Source organism: Phoenix dactylifera, chromosome 3, assembly GCF_051530095.1.
Source record: "Phoenix dactylifera cultivar Ajwa chromosome 3, Ajwa_hap1_PhDact_Kaust_v1.1, whole genome shotgun sequence".
Lineage (NCBI taxonomy): Eukaryota > Viridiplantae > Streptophyta > Magnoliopsida > Arecales > Arecaceae > Phoenix > Phoenix dactylifera.
This window is the reverse complement of record NC_143192.1, coordinates 40059738-40080535: the sequence shown is the minus strand read 5'-3', so window position 1 is coordinate 40080535 and position 20798 is coordinate 40059738. Positions and strand designations below refer to the sequence as shown.

General features: G+C 35.9%; 2 protein-coding genes across 8 annotated transcripts in view; both read left to right on the top strand.

Annotated features, from left to right (window-relative positions):
• Positions 1-6394, top strand: part of LOC103696961 (PGR5-like protein 1B, chloroplastic) — a 15963-nt gene extending 9569 nt beyond the window's left edge. For 2 of the 7 annotated variants that reach the window (XM_088718378.2, XM_039123374.3), the window contains exons 8-13: positions 1413-1523; positions 1627-1724; positions 1864-1939; positions 2518-2571; positions 3994-4185; positions 4277-6394. In XM_088718378.2, coding sequence (XP_088574504.1) covers positions 1413-1523; positions 1627-1724; positions 1864-1933 — 279 coding nt within the window. In that variant the 3' untranslated portion in view covers positions 1934-1939; positions 2518-2571; positions 3994-4185; positions 4277-6394. Of the gene's footprint in view, positions 1-1412; positions 1524-1626; positions 1725-1863; positions 1940-2517; positions 2572-3980; positions 4186-4276 lie in introns of all 7 variants that reach the window. The other 5 variants (XM_088718377.2, XM_039123367.3, XM_088718376.2 and 2 more) reach the window with 3 other exon arrangements.
• Positions 6388-20798, top strand: LOC103697091 (uncharacterized). Its single transcript, XM_039123387.3, has 7 exons — positions 6388-6642; positions 6728-6759; positions 14733-14830; positions 14957-15039; positions 18928-19005; positions 19094-19189; positions 20320-20798. The coding sequence occupies exons 1-7, from the start codon at positions 6553-6555 to the stop codon at positions 20605-20607; spliced, it is 765 nt and encodes a 254-aa protein (XP_038979315.3). The 5' UTR covers positions 6388-6552; the 3' UTR covers positions 20608-20798.

Genomic DNA, 20798 nt, shown 5'->3' with positions numbered 1-20798 from the left:
ACCTATGACTTTGAAATCAATCACCCAGTTGCCATGTATGGGTCTTTTCTTTGTTGGGGGGGGGGGGGGGGGGGGGGGGGGTTCAATTATTGTCGAATTGCATCCTTGTTAGTTATATCCATTTTAGTTTTCTCATTTGTACTCCGTATCATTACTAGTTTTCCTTCAAGACATCAAATGATTTTTTTTCTTTGCGTTGGACCAAATACTATGGCAAATCTGACCATTTTTGTTGTTGGATTGGACTTGGACCATGTTTGTCTTGATCTGGCCTAAATGATCCAATGAGTCCAAAAAATTTTTTGCTGGAGCCAACTCAGCCTGACTTAATAAGCCAACTGTTTGGGTTTGAGTCCAAGCATGACCTGAACCTGACATAGCCAGTTTGCAGTCGTAGTTAGCTGCTCCAACCTACTCATAGGGCCTCTAACTAGGACTTGGTATCTGCTGAAGTATCATTTATTCTGCTTAGAGTTCAATCACTTCTAGTTCTTGGTGTTTGATGCTCCATGATTCCTGCGAATGCTTGTACAAATGTCAGGTCCTTCCCATATATGAGAATTTCTTCTTATAGATTTGTACCCTACATATGTCTTGTGTCAACTATGAGTTCTTGAGGATAAATGAGAGGGGCCAGGAGGATATTTTATTGTTAGTTAATAATTTTTTGAGGAACAGATTCATTCCTTTTTTCTATTTCATTCTTTAATATCTTATTTGGGAATAATTGATACAGTTGATTAACAAAGATCCCTTGATTGTATTCTAATTACCATATGGAATGTTGAATGTTGATATTTGATATTGAAAATTTCAAGGAACATGTATGAGATTAAAGAGTAAACTATCGAGCATTATGCGAAGCTTTTGCCATGTTAACCTGATTCATTTTTTTTCTTTTCGATGATAATATCTTAGATTTAATTTTTCTTTTCAAATATGTCAGGTTTTGTTTTATCCATCTAACTGATATCTTCACATTATAGGTTAAACATGACATCATAAACATATCACATTTTAATTGTTTACTTGCTGCCAACATCACAATATGAAACAAATAACATTAGTTACTAAAGTATTATGATAGATTGCTGGCCGAATTAGTTGCACTTTAAGAAGTAGCCAGTTGATAGTATGAACTCACATCTAGGACCTTCAAGTAAACTTTATGCTCCAATACCTTTTGCTTTTTTGTCCAATTTATTGGTTTCCATAATTTCTGTTTGCTTCACAGTAACAATCTGTGCTCCATTAGTATATCTAACCAGTCTTAATGCATCATTTGCTTTTCCTTTGTACTATTGGAGCGTTCACTTAGCTTAACAAAATTTTGCCTACAAAATTGCCTTTATGCAATGCTTGTACTTTATTAAAATCGCTTCTTGACTGACAAGCTCATTGTCATAATGCAGTTGCCAGAGCCCTTCAGTTTCATTTTCACATGGTTTGCTGCTTTACCTCTTATATTTTGGTTATCCCAGTTGCTCACGAATGCCATCGTGAAAGATTTTTTGATTTTAAAGGTGAATCTTCTATCCATATTGTGCTTCATAGTTTACAGTTTTTAAAATTTTGAAATGCCATTATTAATAGAGGTGCAATCTGATAGATACTTTGTATACCCAGGGCCCCTGTCCAAACTGTGGCACAGAAAACATTTCCTTCTTTGGAACTATCCTGACCATACCTAGTAGTGGTACTACAAATACTGTCAAATGCTCAAAGTATGTTTTTCAAGCTTCAGAATTCCTTTTGTCAAGATTTTCCATCAATAAAAGAATTCCTTTTGTCAAGAGTCTCTAAATTATCGGACGTTTGTATTGATTTCCTTGTTTGAAATGCTGACGTTACTATATTTGTCAGTTGTGGCACTACATTGGTATACGACTCAATAATGCGCGTAATTACACTTCCAGAACCAACTGAAGCATAAGTCCAGGTAAGATATGAGCTTTCTTATACCGTGGCATGTATTAAGTGTCAAGACTTGGTGTAGGGTAGCTATGAACTGTGCTACTTAGGTTGGATGAAAATTGTCATGCTTGATGCTTCAATTTTTTGTGAGATGTATTAAATATTTTAGTGGTGGAAAATTTAATCTTGAGGAGAGAGAACTTGTGGTTGGATGGAGATTGTCAAGCTTGTTGCTTCTCCTTTCATAAGATGAATTAAATGTTGTGTAGGAAATTTTTCTAGGGGGACAACTTGAGACATTTTTTATTATCTTGTGAACGGCAAACATTTGAAACATTATTTACTAAATTCAAGCTTTGAGATCTTTATTTTCTTTTATTTCATTTGTATTTTAATTATTTTGTCAAGTTATTTTACACTCTTGAGCTTTACATTCGTTACTAAATGATCAAACTATCTTTGCATCTCATAACCTGTCTTTCATGAAAACATGATGAACGATCATAAGTTCATAAGTGTCACTGATGTGCATATTTTTGTTGATTTTTATGATCATTGTTGTCACTTCTATACTGACCACACTTTGCCTTGTCTTCCCGTCAGCCGGATGTTGCAAGTATGAAGATGATTTTTACCCAGAAACAATGCTTCCTGCTGGTAAGAATCTGCAACTTATCCACATCTGAACTCACAATGTATCTTATACCATCTTCAAATTATCATTTCACACTTTGCCAAGGATTATGCAGAATTTAAAGCCTCTTTATGATCTTCTGTGGTTGTTGACCAACAGACCTCAACCAAATAGTGGGTTTATCCTTATGCTTTCTTCTTTTTCATTTATGCTTTCAAGTCCTACATTCTTCTGTTATGCAAATTTTTACAAAATCATTACCATAACTTTCATTTGTGGTGGGATGAGCATTTCCCTCCTCATTCTGAACCTTGTAGACAAACCTGGGACCCAATATTTATCAGATTCCCCTCCAAGTTTTGTTGTACGTTACCATATCATATAAATCTGGTTCACCACTTTATGCTTGACTAGTGTTAACTCCTATACTTCTGTCTGCATGTTTCTTTCTTGTTTCCTAACAGTCATAAATTGACCTCATCATTCTTGTATTAATACTAAACTAAGTATCTGAATCCATTTTAGTGCATAACATTCTGATCCATATGGCATTGTTAACGTTGGTGTTGACATGCAAAATTCTCTCTTTTTATAGGCATGTGGAGATCACATATTAGAGTAGCATACATGTGCATGTTATTAATGCACTAATTTTGTTAATATTTTTTTCTTCCCACAAACCAAAATATGAGCATGAAACAAGAAGGAGGTCAAGAGGGCCAAATAGAGTTTTAAGGGGATTAGAGATGATAAGTGGTCACTGAATTGGTGTGAGTAAATATGTCTAAATTGAAGGATGAGTTGACCATCAATGATCTGCTTGTCAGCCAGGGTAGATTCATCATCCTCCTGCTTCAGGGAAGACAATTCCAATTGGTTACAGTGACCTAAAGGTACTGCATAAGTGTTTGAACTTTGAACAGTATTTCAGTTCTCTACAGATGAAGGTAGTATTTTTTAGGTGCGCAATTTCTCCATCATATGAAACTAATACTACTTCTGTAAAAATGAGAATTACATTTTAAGAATGATCCAAGGTTTCTCAAATCTTATGACCAAAGCTTAGAGTTTCCAAAATTTTGATTATTTTTATATTTGTGCTATCCTCACAACTTTGCCGTTTATTGTTCAGTTAAATCGAAAAAAACGACAAAGTAGAAATTGAAGAAAGTCACATAGTCATTAAAGTACTACTATATATATCAGAACCAAAAAAGAAGAAATGTTGTCCATCCACAAAACTGATCGCCCTTTAGTAATTTTTTTTTTCGCCTTTTTTTTTTTGGGGGGGGGGGGGGGGTTGCGCAAGAAAAAGGTATTCAATTTCATTAGCTGTAGCAACAATGGAGAGACAGGCAGGAGGAAGTCCATCTGATTTTCAACCTGCAGCAGTATCATTTTTTGTTGTATTTTGCCCCTTACACCAATACAGATTTTTATTTCAGGAACAAGCCTGACATCAGTATGACAATCTCTTCAAGGCTTGGTTGTCTGAATACGTAAATTTTCTTAATATAAGCAGCACTTTGTCTTTCCCTCCCAGAGATGATGTTACTAGTTTTTCTCTGCAACACACTATTTAAACTGGTGAAGAATTGCTGGAAGTATATATATTGCATGTTTGAATATGTTCAAAGGTAGGGAAATCAAAAAAGAAATTCATTGACTGCAAGAAAAATCCGACATGCTATTCTGAAAAAGTTGACCATGGACATGCTTGTTGTGCAGTTTCATGGAAAGAGGGGCCTGCAGCTAAGCAACGCGCTCACTGATAGTTCAGACTCCATGTGCCGCTAGATGCAGCCTATGGACTCGTAAAGAGATTGGGTTGAACTGTCATGTCCATATTTTGTTCAAGAAAAGCTTTCTTATGATTGAAGTTTGCATATATGTGTACATCTACTGTTACCATTTCCTGTTCTCCATTGTTGTTTCTGCACACACCTCTGAACTCAGCCAAAATGGTCGGATACTACCTATATAATTCTCCTCGTATATAGAAAAGCTTCACTTATTGCTAGTGCTGTTACAAACTTGTTTTCTCGAACACTAATTAAAAGTTAAAAGTGAAAGCAGCGTTGTACAATATTTCCAAAGATTTTTTTTTTCCTGTTCCAAGCAATCCCAGTTCTGATCTAACGATTTGTCAAGTCACTATGAAAGTGCACCCAATATATTCTTTAGTATTACCATCTGATCACTTCAATTGATGACACCACCATCATTTTATTATAGCAATAGTGTCAGATGTTATAATAAAACATGTTCATTTGCTAGATCCAGCTCTAATTGGATATTCTTTAGATGCTGAATTCCACATCGGTGCTGCTTGCCTCCAATTTAATGTTGAAGTGCTAGATTATCATGCCAAATCTCAAGTCATTATATCAGTAATAGTGTAATACTTTTGCATTTTAGTGGTACTTATTGTTGTGTGGAGAGGATGAGTCTATTTTGGTGAAGTGTTACTGATTAACTTAATCTTATGTCCATGTGTAGAATTTACTTGAACTGATATACAGGTTACTTTATTGACAACAACTATCATTTCCTGTATTTCAAATTATATAGAATGTAAATGCCGTATGAAAATTTCAGAACATTTTAATTTTGGTAAGAAAGTCGAAAAGTTATCTTGCATTAAGCAACGTTGAAATTTCTGGAACATTTCATTCTGTGCCATATGGAAAGTCAACTTAAAACCCCATTTCTCATTGCATCAAGGTTGTTCCCCTCAAAAAGGGTATTGCACCAAGGTTTTGTAGATTTTATGTTTATTTCTCATGAACTGCTCTATGATCGATTGGCTCATTGGCATGCTAGATCAATCAAATCGATCTCCAGAACTAGATCAATTAGAAGACAGGCATCAATTTGCCTTAGTAAAATAATTTAAAATTTCTTTTTTATTTTGGTACAAGGAATTTAAAATTTCTAATAAAAAGAAACAGAACAAGGAATTAGTAACTCATAGGTATAAAAACTGATTCGGATTTGATTACATAGAAGATCATAAATAACTGAGACAAGTATTCTCCAGGATGGGTTGGTTGTCAGAATAGAGAGAAGAATCGCTAGATGAAATCCAAGGAACTCGTCACAGTAGTTGAGTAGTGGTCGGTTAGAAGTTGCACAGAGATCGTGCGTTCGGTCCTCCCTTGTGAGCTTGATCAATGTTTTGAACTATTCTTTGTCCACGCTTCTAAAAATCGATTTTCATTTAGAAACTGCTTGTTGAACTCTTATTTGCGGATCATGTGCTCAATTACTTCCTTGCTCGATGCCAGTGTTCAATGTGTTCCTCTGTATGATTTGATCGTTCTATATTTATATTTATTTGCCACTATATGCCACGTGACCAAATAAATTTCAGGATAAATAATATTATGCCTTTCGTGCATTTATATTTTGAGTCAGAATGCTTCATGTGACAACTGATATGGGACATAAAGTTTTCATAATTAACTAACTGTAAAATGAATATTAAGTAGTTTAAATGATAAACTTAGAAAATTTTTTAAGCAAAAAAAAAAAATTTATTCCCACCCATATTTGACACGTTATAATTGCGAAAAACCAAATGAATTATTAAAAAATGATTCTTAAGAATCGAATATTCTTCGTATGTCTATATAATTCATGAACTCCCTCTTGTATACGTTAAATTAATTAAAATTTTATATAAAAAGATTTGATATCATAGTTCTTCAAGATATCTTGCAGATGAATCAAACCTGCCAAATCTCTGGATCAAAGTTTTTCCTTTTCCAGAAAAATAATTAAAGGACCTTGGGCATATGAAGCTGGCGCAGTCAAAACCTTGTCAAAGAAGGAGAAGGGCCGGTTCTTAATAAAACTGAAAGGAGAAACGCAGAACCCAATTGCCGCGTGCGCCTGGCCCGCAGAAAGAAAGAAATCCAAAGGCTCTCGAAACAAGAGAGAAGCAAGAGAGAGACGGAGAGATCGATCCAACTCCTCCTCCTCTCCCCTTCCCTCCCTCCCAGATGGCATCCCAACTCCCTCCCTCCCTCCTTCCTGTAATCGGCCCCGACGGGATCGCCAGAGAAAATCCCCTCATCGCCTACACCGAGAAGGTCTCTCACTCTCTTCTTCTTCTCCTCTCTTTCTTCTTAAGGTTAAATTTCGCCCCTTTCTCACCAATTTCCTTCGCTTCACCAGCTCATCGAGGACGAGCATATCCAGCTCAAGAGGTACGCCACCAATGCCCATCCATTCCCTTCTTTCTCCCATCTTCTCTTTCGTATCAGATCTGCCTTGTTATTTCTTTTAAATTTTTTCTTACCCAAATGCGGGGCATGAATTGTGTGCCGGTTTCTCTATCCAATTCTTTCTTTCGTGTACTCTCCTGGTAGTAGCGCTGTACGATGGAAATGGCGACGTGTGCTTCGACGTATTTGGATGTGTACTGCAAGCAAAGACCAGCCTATCTTCTTGTGACAAGTAACGATGCTGAAATTTCTCTTCTTTTGGTCAGGCTAGTTAAAATCCAATCAGACCGACTTCCTGAGAATGCTTGTTGTTTGAAAATGTGCTAGTGTACTGTGAGTTTAATCTTTTCTTCGGCATGGGTGTAAGCCGTGTATAAGTTTTTAGGTGAGGAAAAAGGTGGAACATCGAGAAAAGAAATGTTCCATCGTCAAGGGTAGAGAATTTTCTATTTGCTTTGTTTGTTCGGTCTGGTCTGCTATCGATTTGGCAGATGCCAAATTTGTAAGGGTTTTTTTCTGCATTGTGGCTTAATTCCTATTTCCATCTTACTCAAGGTTAATTTTAACTGAGCATGAAAAAGAAAAAGAAAAGAAAAAGGAAAATGTAGATATAATTACTAGCGTTGTATATAAATAGCAATTTTGAAGCTATGTCACAAATCAAAATCTAGAAAATGAAAATTAATGTTGAATCTTTGATATAGGCAATCTGATACGCTAGCCATTTTTTTAAAAGACAGATGCATATTTTAAGGCACCTAAACTCTTAATGGAGCAACCGCAAGCTTTGAAACATGACATGCTCGCTGAAACAGAAGTCCCCCTTAAACGAGAATTTCTTAAGAAATAATAAAAGAGTCATGAAATAAAGTAAATTGCATCGATATTCTGTTGGAAGCTGATTACTATAATAAATCTAGCCAGGATCTATAGCTGCAGACTTTAAATGCACAACACTTTCAAGAAAATATTGGAAAAAAATGTATCGCTTTTATTCAAGACTTGTGTTCTAATGTTTGTTGAGAAATTATGAAAAAGGTTATCCGAGCTTTTCAATTATTTTCACACAACATCTTAATGCAACTTCAAAAATAAAAATAGTCATCCTTTGCATACTATTGATGGTTGGAATAATTTGCATGCCTTTATAGAATTAATTAAGGTGCAGGGTGAATTACACCATGTACAAGCCTTATTTAATTCATGTACTTCAATTAGGAAGCCTAACCAAGAAACCTAAAGCTATTTGTGCCTTACTTTGAGAATTGATGTGTAGTAAGTTATAAAAACTCTGGGAACAGTGAAGATCATTTTTATCATAATAAGATCAAATTGATATTTGGTACAAGAGGCATACTGAGTATTAGTACCACGGACTAACTTGTAATGACATTATACTAGTATCGTACCGAGTATGGTACCGATAAAAGGTACCAAAGCTAGTACTGCGAACCATGTACCATATAGTATCGTATCATATGCACTTAAGTTTAGATCCATACCATGTTCCAGGTTTAGGACATACAAAGCTTCCTCATAGCACATCTGGTTGAGGAGTTGTTCTTTGTATTCAATTTTAGAAAACGGAGAGCAGTTATGACATCCTAGTTGGTAAACCTACATTTATTCTTCATTTTAAGAAGATATATTCAAAATTTACAAATTTATCAACAACAGAAAACTTCTACTTGCAAAAAACTTCTATTTTAGGTTCTGTTTTGGGGTACTATCATGACCATTTTTGCCACCAATATTGTCATTGCCACAACCATTTTCACCACTCACTACTACTGTTATTGTTGCTGTATCCACCATCACCATCATCATCAAACTTGGTCTTCTGTTTCTTGTTTCTAAAAATTTGAAACTTTTGTAAATAATACAATGCTTCTTTTTCTAAGAAACTTGAAATGGAAAAAGATTTCTTTCTTCTTTTTTTCTGTTTACTACCACACTTTTTATTGGATCTGAATAAATCTCAGCCCCCTACAGCGCCTATACCGCTTACTTTCAGTCATTTTTCTCCATAAGATACCTTAGTCCTAGCCTGCTGCTGAAACTGTTCTATAAAACCTTTGAAATCTGCATCTTTTAGGTTTACCTCTGTTCAAGAATTTCCTACACATGCCGACAACAAATTTCTGGATAGCTAGTAAAACATTCTTACAAGTTGCTGCCTCCTACAAGTCATAACAATAGACTTTAGAGTTATTACAAAATGCAGACATTGCTAGGGTTAAAAATTGGTAGAATTATTTGGTCAAATTAGTAATTTAGGTTTTTGCAATCTTCAGACCATCATGGCTACCATGCAGTTAGATTGATGTCATTTAATCTAGAGGACGCAGAAAGGAGTTTTTGGCAGGCGAAAGTCTTTTTAGGGGTAAGGGACTCCTTTAAAAAAGTTTTGTGTCAAATTGCCCAGGCAAAGCTAGGCGGTGACAATCCTTTATGGCCTAGGTGAGCGCCTAGGTGTGTAGGCTGCCATTTAAGGAGGAAAGTAGTCAGTCTTAATTATGAGTATATCTTTAATGACATACATAAATTAGTATATGCATTTATCATATATGCATTTTTCGACAATATATGGCATTATATTTTTTGTTTTGAAACTAAAAAAGCCTAAAGATCAAAATCCACAAGAAGAAGACAAGCACTAATACAATTGCTGCTATATCAACAACCAGCAAGCTATAGGGCCATAACCAGGCAGCCAAAACCGAGCAAGGAGTAGATGAAGAAGGAAGAAGAGAATGGGAGGGAAGCAACAGTGGACAAACTGTAGGGCAATAGAAACACCTATCAAGGAGAAGAAGAAAAGGGAGGCAGCAAGCAAAAGAGGCTAGCAAGCAAGATGAAGCAGAAAAACATGAAAAACTGGGGAAACTTGGGAGGATAATCAGAGGAGGAGAAGAATATGCTGAAGATTGGTCCAAACAAGGAGCATGCATGGAACTGAGAAAGGAAGAAAAAATAAAAAATATGTACATTCTTGGCATCAATGCTGATTTATTGCCATCACCATTGTGACCCATCACTGTTGGCTGATCCAACAATGGCCACTGACCAGCCTACCATCTGCTGGAAGGTTGGTGATACCTTCAATTACCCTCCAAAGGTCCCATATAGGATTCAAATAGGGAAAGAAAAGAGAAAAAGAAAATCCTTAAAGAAGTAAAGACTTAGGCAGGCTTCGCCTAGCAACCTGGCTCAATGTGGCACCTGGGTTACTATGTTTAACAATACTGGTCACTGTATGAGGAACTGAGCATTTTTCCTCATGCTTGCAAAATGATAGAGGAGCATTTTAGTTTGGAACACTGACCACAAGAAATAAGACTAGGCATATGCTTTAATAGATGTGAAGTTGTCTAGAAATATGTTAAATTGCCCAAGGGTGAACAACTACAAAAATAGAGGTGGTACTGGTAGTCAATTGGATAAAATAAGGTATAAATTGGTAAATACAGAGTATGCAAGTAGTCTCAAGCAATAGCTATTTTATGCCATCAATAACTAATTTCTTTGTTGGTGTATAATTGTTAGGGATGCATTCTCGGAGAGGAAATAAGTTTACACAAATTCTTACGGGCATGCTCAAAGTTGATATCTTGAAATTGGGTTTAGACACAAACAATGAAGTCGACTTTAGACACAACATGAAGAAACCAAAGGCTTATCTAGCAGAGAGAAGTTTAGTCTGAAAAAATGTAACAAAGCTAAATTGCTCAAAACTATCTCATATTAGAGTAGCAAGCCCCAAAATTTGGATTAGGTAGACCCAAAACTCAAAAGAAGCATTTGGTATGCTGGTTGCACAATTTTATCACATGGAAAAGGAGAGCCTAAAGCTTTTTCAATCTGCAACATCTACCTTTTGGCAAATAAAAAGAATAATATCGTCCATAGTGCGGGTTTTATTCCTAGGACTAGATATATAGGAAAGACCACAATGCCTTACAAAAGCAGGAGCAATGGCACAAATTGTTCAATATGAAATTTTGGGGGTATTACTAGAGAGTTATATTGATCTTTTGTATTATTGATCTTTAACCCATTTTGCTATGGGAGGATGCTGCTTAGAGCACAGAGAGAACTTGATCCTGGTACTTGGGTAAGAACTAGTTAGCTGCTCAGTTCTATCCACTAAAGCAGTCTAACTCCTCCTGATCCCGCATGTTTCAAATCCAATCTGTAAATTATTTGGCATCACACTTGACATGACTTGTTACTTGTTTCAACACTCTCTGCTCTCTTCTACAATCAAAGTTTTCTATTGAAACTACTTAATCATTAAGCTAATCCTTTTTCCCTCTTATCTTCACAATTTTCTGCCGAATTGTCCTCATATTGTATCAATATCAAGGTTTGATGACTCAATTTCATCTTCAGTTTTAGCTGGATCAAATGAGTTTCAGTTTCAACAATTTTGATGGTTTTGCTCTAGCATCAGCAGCTTCAATGGAAATCTATTAAAAAAATGCAGTTATTAAAATTAAGAAAATCTCTTTAATTAGAGTCAGACAAGGATAATAAACAAACATCATTCTAAAATTAAATGTATTCTTCTAGTATTTCCAAAGAACAAATAAATTGATTTTTGAAAGTAAAATGTTGAGGTTCATGTTTAGAGCACTAAATCTTTGTCAATCTAATATCTAACATAGATAAGCATGAATTTGAGTTGATTGACAACAATATTTGCTTTCTTGCTAAATCTCTTTAGAATCTAATGTAACAGTATTTCCAAATTCTTTAAAAAGTTGCAAATTTCAAGTTTAATCTTGCGAAAATGTTTCCTTCTGTTTAAAGAAATGATGAAATGCAAATGATTAGAATAAACAATTTATATGTTTGCGTGTGCATGTGTTTATTAAATTTAGGATATCAATTTTTGAAGCCACCAGAAATCCACCTGAAATAAATGAGTTTGGATGAGGGTGTTTTATAATTGGGTTGGTCATAGATTAGCCAAGAGCAACTTGATTATAAATGGGCCAGGTATGGGTTTGGCCTGTGTAATCACTATAGATTAAACCATAATTCGTCGAACTAGTATCAGAAACCGTATCGGCCTTCACCGGTTTGGTATGCTATCGATATGTACTATGCCAACGCAGTGCGTACTAGAACTAGGGGAGGGAGGGGAAGAGGGGGAGAGAGAGATAGAGTAATCACCTTGCCTGGGCTATGGATGTCCCTCGAGACAGCTGCGAGATTTTCGAATCCAAGGTTCCGATCCCTCGATCCAACTCAAAAAGATCCTTGAATCCAAGCTTTTTATGTTGCTTGGTCTCAAATCCAACTTGATTGTTTTTTGATTCATATCATTATCGATCGGGAGATAAGAAGTTCGAGGGGCTTCAAATTGATGACCTTCAGGAATGAGCATCAATGAGGGACGCTTACTGGAACTAAGGGAGGGAGAGGGAGAAGAGGTGGGAGAGAGAGATTAGCTTGCCTAGGCCATGGACGGTGCCTCCCTCGAATCTAAGGCCCAGATCCCTCGATCCAATCCAGAAAGATCATTGAATCCAAGCTTCTTGATCTCAGATCTAATGGCTTAATTGTTTTTTGGTACAAATCATCATCGATCAGAAGACGGGGAGGTTGAGGGGCTTTGGATTCATGACCTTCAGGAATGAGTGGTCGATGAGGGGTGCTATCGAGGGGATGAATAGGTAGACCCTAGAAGGAGGGAGCACACCATTAATGAGGCCCAATCTTGAAGCGCTATGGGTTTGACAGTGGAGGAGGTGGCTGTGAGAGTGGCAGTAGTGGTCGAAGCACGAGAGAAGGATAGGACAGCAGGGTGAGAGAGGAGAGAGATTCAAATATACTGAAAATAAAAATGTTGCATGATTAATGATAATAAAATAACAAAATAAAATATACTGAAAATAAAAGTGCAGCAAATGGCGTCTTTAAGAGTTTTTGTATTTTCTTTTCCTCTTTAATTTTTTCTATTTGTTTTCTCACTTTATTTGGATGCAAATCTTAAAATCCTATCTTTCCCATATTTTATTTTTGTTATTAAGATATATAATTGACAAGGCAACTCCTATTGGGTTGGTGGGTTGGATGTGGGTCCATATAAAATAAACAGGATAGGTGTGTATGGGTTTATAGTTTTCAACTTGATTATGAATAGGTTGGATATGAGTTGAGGGTTTTTTTGGCCTAACTCAAACCTGATGCAATCCAAGCTGTTGCCGCCCCTAATTAAATTTGGCCTCACATGTTAGTTTTGAGTGTAATAACTCCAAAAACTATCCCAGTTTTGAATTGGGTGTTGGTCAAAGCCAAAATTTTTGGTTCCAGTTTCAGAGTTTCATATGAAACTTTAAAATATGATTTTAATCATTCAGTGGTCTTCCTACCCTTGAAGATCGTGACCATCTAGTAACATCTTAATAACATCCCTCTTATGACTTTCAAATCAGTCTACCCAACTACTACTTGCTGCACCTGACAAAATTTGGGAGTCCAACTGCATCTTATCACTTGTTCGTGCATCATATTAGCACAATGCTAGTATAAAATATTTCAAGATGTTAGACTTCTTGCTATATAATGTTTTCACTGAGCGTGTAAAATTTGCTTTCTCAGATGTGTAAGTTTGTTCTGTGGGGTAAGTCTGAGGTGTGATGGTAATTTGAAGTTGTGCCAAGACCAAGATAACAATTAAAACATGGATGCATCTTGTCAGATGTGGTTCCTCAAGTCTCGTCTATTTTGTGTTGGTTAAATCATAGAATGTTTATGCTGCACTGGATATGCTTCATGTAGCAGATGTTGAGTATAAAAGCTTCAAAATTACCTTCCCTACTCTATGATTAGGGGTGCACCATGGAAATGAGTCATTTTTTCTTTCAATTTTTTTTCTGCAACTCCTATTTATTTTCTAAAAAAGTTTTGGAAGATAAGCTTGGTATCCAAAAAGCATTTAAGCAATTGCCATATAATAACCAAAGTGATGGGATCTGCAATTTGTGGTAAATCTTTTGTATGATTCTGTTTACTGCATGATAGAGTAGGCTACATAAGAGTTTTGTCTGAGTTGGAAAGGTCAATGTTGATAATAGAATCCTTGTTTGGGTTGCAATCTTCATTTCTGATTTGGTCCGATCCTCTGCATTATAAAGGGGCATATCACTGCATTTTGCAGTAATGCAGCAAAGAACAAATATAACATTGATTTGTTTTTTCTGTACTAGTGCAAACTTCAAGATGGTGAGACCAATGACCCATTATTGTATCTTTAAATTACATCAAGTTTTTGGCTGATGCTAGCTATATCACTAAAGTTAAAAAAGATTGGAGGTCCCGTTACCTATTTTTTCTTGAAATCATGTTTTTTCTCAACTGGTTGCAATGTTTAGAAGTCGAAGGCAAAAGATAAAGCACTTGGACTTTTGTTGACACCAGACTTCGTCAATTTTCTGTTTTGCTAAGGTAACTTAAGAAATTAAAAGGAATGTAAAAGAAATAAAGGGCATACATGTTAAAATTGGATTTAGTTATTTTACCAAACATTGGTATTGACAGAAAATTGAACAGCCTGGTAGAGACTTTTTAGGATTCCCTTTGCATCGTTATGTCAAAAGAGAGTAAAGCTTTAAATGGTCTATGAATGTCAGAGTTCTTACTAAGTTTGAAATGTTTTTACATGCTTAGCATGTAGATATTTTTTTGACATATAATTGTACAAGTCCACATACGAGTGAGATGCCAATGATTTTCCTTCTTTTCACCTTCAGGTTCTCATCTGTTTTTTTTACATACTACTTTGATTCGTATCTACAACAATATGCTTTTATTCCTTTATTATTAGCTTTATATTCTACAAGATAAGCTGACTCATTATATGTATTATTGTTTGGTTGGAGATGAAATTTTCTTAGCTGATAAAGTTGTTGTCGTGAATTTTTAACAAAGATTCATAAATGACTCAGATATATCCAAGAAAATTATTCCAAGATTCATGATGTTGAACGTGAATTGGAGAATCTTACATTGGAGTTGAAACTTACAGCAGGGCCAAAGAAAGCAGGTTGGTGCACCATCTTGTTTATCTTCATTTGTAGACACTTGACTCATTCTTGTAGCATAGAAATTTGTAACTGATTTAATTGTTCTTATTTTTCATCTTCTTTCTCATATTGTGGTGTATTTTCAGCACTCGAGCACTTGCGAAAGAAGATTGAACTACAAAGTGAAAGAATACATGTGGCTAAGCTCAAGGAGGACCAAGCGAAGAAGGTTTTGTTTTGCTGGCATTAGATTCTTATGCACCTTATCTGAGTTTTTCTTTGTTACACTTCTTTTTTTCTTTTGTTTTATGTAGGTGTTTTATATGCCTTTTATATGATTTATTTGTTATTGATAAATGTTTTTCACCCATCAACTTCCCAAGTCGCAGTGCATCTTAGTGTATGCCACTATACTTTAGCCTGAAGGGCAGTATATTTGAATTTGTGTGATCAGGTGAAAACCCAGTCACATACTCTCATAAGGTTGTATATACCCTGGGTTTCAACTATCCCAGTAGAACAAGGGATTAGTTGGGAACCAACGTGGAAAGCAACTCCAAACATCAAGATACCAAAGGATGCTTTGTACCCTAAACATTGGGGAAAAGCAATAAAATCCGCCTTTTACTTTAACTGCATCATTCAGAAATCCTTGGAAAGGGTGGGATGGACTGCAGTGTTAGCCCAGGAAGAAAACAAGGCAAAAAATCTTTTTGATGTATGCCTTAGACATTCAGAAATTATCTGATTAAGAGAATGCCTTATCGGAGAAAGTTAATAACATCATATTGTGATTGGGTCATTTTTGAAATCCACTCTAAGAGGTCATTCATAAACCAAAAAAATGCCACCCCAACATGATATTTACAAATTGCATATTTATTTTAATATGCTCTTTTAGTGGAGCATTTCCAAATTAGAAGAATGATATAAAATATCTATAAAGCAGTTAAAACATGGAAAACTTGGTCCATCATTGATAACACCATTATTTCATCATCTTGATGTATCTTGGTTCAGTCATTAGTTCGATCAGACTTCCTCATACATCAAATAAATTGTTGTTAGTTATATCTTACAAGGGATGCTTGGAGATTGATTGTTTTGTGAGAACCCATTGAGGCATGTGCTTAGTCCCGCATCAATTATTCGTCGAGGAGATATTGGATGCTTATACAACATTAAGGAACCCAAGTGACACCTTCTGGCTAGCATTTTCAGGGGGAAGTCATGGGTCGTTACAAATGGTATTAGAGTAGACCCTGCCTATAACCCATGCAAACTAGGTATGCTGTAGTAAGCCCTTTTTGGCTGACCATGGGTCAATTTGATGCTTGTGATTGAATTTGATTAGATTTGGACCTATGGCCTGGCGAGGATGCCAAGGCTTAAATGAGAGATGTTTGAGGATCCATGCAGGCATGTTTTTAGTCTCACATTAGTTGTGTGCTAGAAAGATCTCGAGTACTTATACAGAGCCAAGGAACCTAAATAGCACCTTCTAGCTAGCCTTTTTGTGGAGGTCTTGGGGCATTATAGATTCATTCTTATTAGAGCCAAAATCATTTATGCTTACATTAACAATAAAAATATGTTCGTCTCCTATGAATGTACATGATTTTGTAAAGCACATGTTTTATAAAGAAAATGACAAATTTGAGTAAGGATTAACATACTACTTGCCATGCCCATTTTGGTCATGGGTTGGGTTGTAAAGCAGCATAATAACATGTGCCATGCCATAGTTTTGTTAGTTACATGCTTGGCATGTGCCATGGTTTGTAACGATAAAATTGAGACTGTCACACAATAGAATTGACTCCATACCAGTCAGTATCGTACAATATTGTTGTGTGCGTGCACTAGCACAAACATAAATAGGTTAGCATAGATAGATACACAAGATATAGGGTACCTACCCCGAAGTGGTGCCCTTATCCTGTCGACATAGTATGTTTTATGTGGCATGGGCTAGCACAACATCATACTTCTGTCCGTGTGTTTGAGAAATAGTAATATTTGTTGGAGTGACAATGTGCCATAGATGATGACTGGTAGTGAACTTGGAATAGATTTCACTATTTGCCTTGTGGATACTTACGGATATGACAGCATTAGGGATGACATGTTGGCTTATCCTAAAACATGATTCTCATCTTTTGGATGTAACTCTGCCTTCAGCCTTTTCTGCCTCTTTAAGATCTTTAAAGGATAGATCCTCTTTTTGTTTTATATGCCCATCATTTTAGATATGTGGAACACTCCTTTCTAGTCAAGGTTTTGATTACTCAGTTACCAAGGAGGTTGTTTCAGAGAAAAAATTCCTAACTATGTATGTGATTAAAGATGGCAGAAGAAAACTTTGTGATGACCTCATTCTGATACTCGGATTTCATCTCAACATCAAGATGTTAAAATGAAATAAATTGTTTCAATGTTATGAACATACAAAATCTTTTGATTCATCTTTTCAGGGGTAATTGCAGTAGTAATTAAGTTCACCTTATTGTTTCAGTAGTTGGATTAAGTCGCCTTATTGTTTCTGTACAATAATCCACTTGTCAATCACATGCAAAATACAATCTAAACCTTCTTTACTGAATAATCAACTCCCTAATGCAAGGAACTTATATTGGTAGTGAAATCAAGCCAGGATAATCTTGAATGTGATTACAAATAGGTGATGAACTTTTAGATTTGTAGGGATTTCAGCACCCTGAATTTTTGTTACAGCCAACTCAGCTATGGAGTAGTTGATTCCATACCCATAGCAATCTAAATTTGATTAGGGGTCTTATTTCTACAATATATATATATATATATATATATATATATATATATATATATATATATATATATATATCAAAGTGTACCTTTGCATTTGTGAGTAATCTCTTACTTCTATTTGAATTTCGGATTAAGGAAATTGCAAGAACAGTGAAACTATTCAACATCTTGAAACATAGGGAATTTTGTTCGCATCTCAAATAAGTGGAAACTGGAAAGCATATGAGTCATCAGTGGCAACTGACCATTGTTTTCTTTCAAAAGAAAGAAAGAGAGACACAAAATCTTTATACATCTTTGCATTCCTTCCCCAACTCCCTCTTAAGACATTCACCCTACTCGTAATAGCACACTTAATGTTAGATTTTTTCTGTAACTAAAGAAAGCATGGAGTTTCAAAAACAATTGAACTTCTAAATGATGAGGAACGTTGTTAAGAATAATATCATATCACGACTCTAGGACACTCCAAAATACTCTAAAACTCAACTGACTCATCACTGAAATACAATGACGCCTAAAACAACTCTTTATCAAAACTGGATTCAGAAATATGACTAAAACGCTGCCATAGTTAGGGGAAGCCCTAAACTTCCTGGTAGAATAATATTAATACCAGTCGAAGTACTTTAGAAAAAAGGACAGTAAATGCCCATTGTGGACTCCTTTTAGAACTTCATTATGTACTCTTCAATAAAAAGGACCACAGTGTGGCAAAAGAGTGCACATTCTACTGTAAGTGGTCAAATATTTCTTTCTGCAATGTTCAGCCTCCATCAATTAGATAAATTTGGAGGGCCTCTTGCATGCACACCTTAAAGGCTAGCTGGAAACTTCGTTCTCCATGGTAATCTTTAAAATCAGATTATATTTATTTTGAAATTCAATAAATAAAAGGATCTAATTTACACTCTTTGATGTATCCTTGTCCATCTCTTTGTTTATTTCCTCTCTTATGTTTTATCTTATGTTCTACCTTTTGTATGATATGCTGCTAACTTTGTTTTTCTGGTGATCCTTCATTTTTTTCTTCTGTAAATCCCAACGCTTTGCATATTTACTAGGAAGTAGTTATTTTTCATATTTCTGAGTTATGAAATAATCAACAATAGATACTGTATGTATAAAATTGGATATTTGGGAGGGAGGCTTTTCCCCCTTTTCCTTTTGCATTTCATTTTAACAATTATAATCACATTCCATTATCTTTTAGGAAGATGAGAGTCTATGAAGCCTGTGGTGATGTTTGTTGTATCTTTCCAATGTTCTTTGGCTTCATTATTACTGGCTTTTGGATGATCTAGGGAATAAACTAATTTTGGCATCTTAGGTGTGGGAAGCTGCATCTCAAGCTGTTTGGGATGAGGAGGAAACAAAGAAGAAGATCTGTGATGATCTAAATCAGCTGGTATGATTGTTTTATTTTATTCTTTTGAAATTTTTTCTAGTCAGTGTCGTGCTAATTTGGAACACTTTGCCTATTGCATATTGAATAGGTCCAAGAAAGCACAGCTACTCAACTTACAAGATTGGAGGAGTTAAAAAGGCGACTTGCAGCTCTTAACCCTAGCAGGAGTTCCTTTGTTGTTTATGTAAGTAATCTTTAGTGTCCTCCACTATATCATCCTTTCTGTCCTACATAGGCTTCATTATGCTAAACTATTTGGCTGATGCCTCTCTGTTCTTTTTTTTTTCACTCTATTTTTTTTATCGTGTTTTGTCATTCTGTATATAAAGTTCTTTGGCCATCATGAATGGTGGAGAATTTGGAACAAAGGGACTATTCTTCTCAGATCATGTGTCAACAAATTACAGAATTATTGCAATTACTGTTCATATAACTTCCACCACAATGCGCTGGTTGTCAATTGGATGATCATGACTTATCTATGAAGTGATCTTGTGGCCTATCTTGGGCACATGCAGCTCAGTTCTTAATATGTTTCATGGACTCTGGTTTATGAGCACTTAGTGTGGGTGTGTGTCTAAATGTGTTCTAGCATCTGAAAGTTTCTTTTTGCAGACTTATACCATGATGTCATCCTATACCCATGTCCAAGTGTTGGGTGCGAGTATTTTGAATAAATCGAAGGGCCTGGGTAACATATCTCTTATATAGGTATAATTTGGTTTGATAGAGCTACTCCTAAATTGATGTTTTAGTTATCATTTTCAAAAGCCCAATCAGCTGCTGAAACAGCTACCATATAGCCCTTTTGGGCCAAGAATTGCTAATGTCTATAAAAGCACTTTGTTTTTGCAAATCATAAAAGAACGTTCAAGCCTTTCTACTAGCCACATTCTTGTGTTTCTCTCAGTACCTGTGTTTTTCTATGATCCAGTGATTGTCTCACTGCTAGGATTTTCTGATTTGTAGGTGACATAACTAGTTGAATATTTTTGTTGAAGTAACAACACATTGGAGTGGAATAGTCTACTCTTTTATGGCATCTACCTTTTCTTTGCTTTTTTCCTTCTGACTTAATTAAAACCAACTTGTTTATTTCCCAAATAACAAGGGTCTGCTGTACTTGACCAATCGCATTGTGCACATAGGGTGGCATGAAATCTCAAAGTTCTACAATTTGTTTCCAGTAAATGGGTAATTTTCCTGTTATTGTATCTAAGCTACATCATCATCACAGTGACCATAAAAGTATGGCGTACTTGTGTATGCATGTATTGAATATTATAAGCTGAGTTTTCTTTATTCTTGTTGCAGGATGGCAAGTCTGTGCAACAGACTGATATCAATGTCACAGCTTCACAACCTGCCCAGCTTCAACTCTCAGAATCAAGTGGCGACGTGCCTGAAAATACGCTAACAGGAGGAAACAACAGTGGCCGGTCGGCTTCAGATGGGCGCAGCCAACGATCTGTTGAAGTAAGAGAAAAGAAAAGAATTCCAAATTTGGGAAGTGGGAAGGGCAGCATGGTCCTGCCCAAGGGAAGAGGACCTTCAGGCCCTGGCTGGACTGGGGCTGGATTTGATGTTGGTAATGGTACGTGATGGTAGGGTAATTTCAGATTCCCCATTGCAGCATCAAACGGGTGTCGGCAGGATACAACTTGGAAATTTCTTGAGGCATCCTTCATTCTTATTGTTTTCAGTTATCACCGTCATCATTTTTTTTCTTTTCTCAGCTCATTTGCTGTTTTCAGTGAAGATGATTAGAGATATATTACACAGCATTCCTGGCA

Excerpts from the sequence above, each read along its gene's own strand:
- LOC103697091 (XM_039123387.3), top strand. The coding sequence starts at position 6,553 with ATGGCATCCCAACTCCCTCCCTCCCTCCTTCCTGTAATCGGCCCCGAC. Across the intron at positions 6,643-6,727 it reads TCATCGCCTACACCGAGAAG|CTCATCGAGGACGAGCATAT; the intron begins GTCTCTCACTCT and ends TCGCTTCACCAG. Across the intron at positions 19,006-19,093 it reads GTGATGATCTAAATCAGCTG|GTCCAAGAAAGCACAGCTAC; the intron begins GTATGATTGTTT and ends CATATTGAATAG.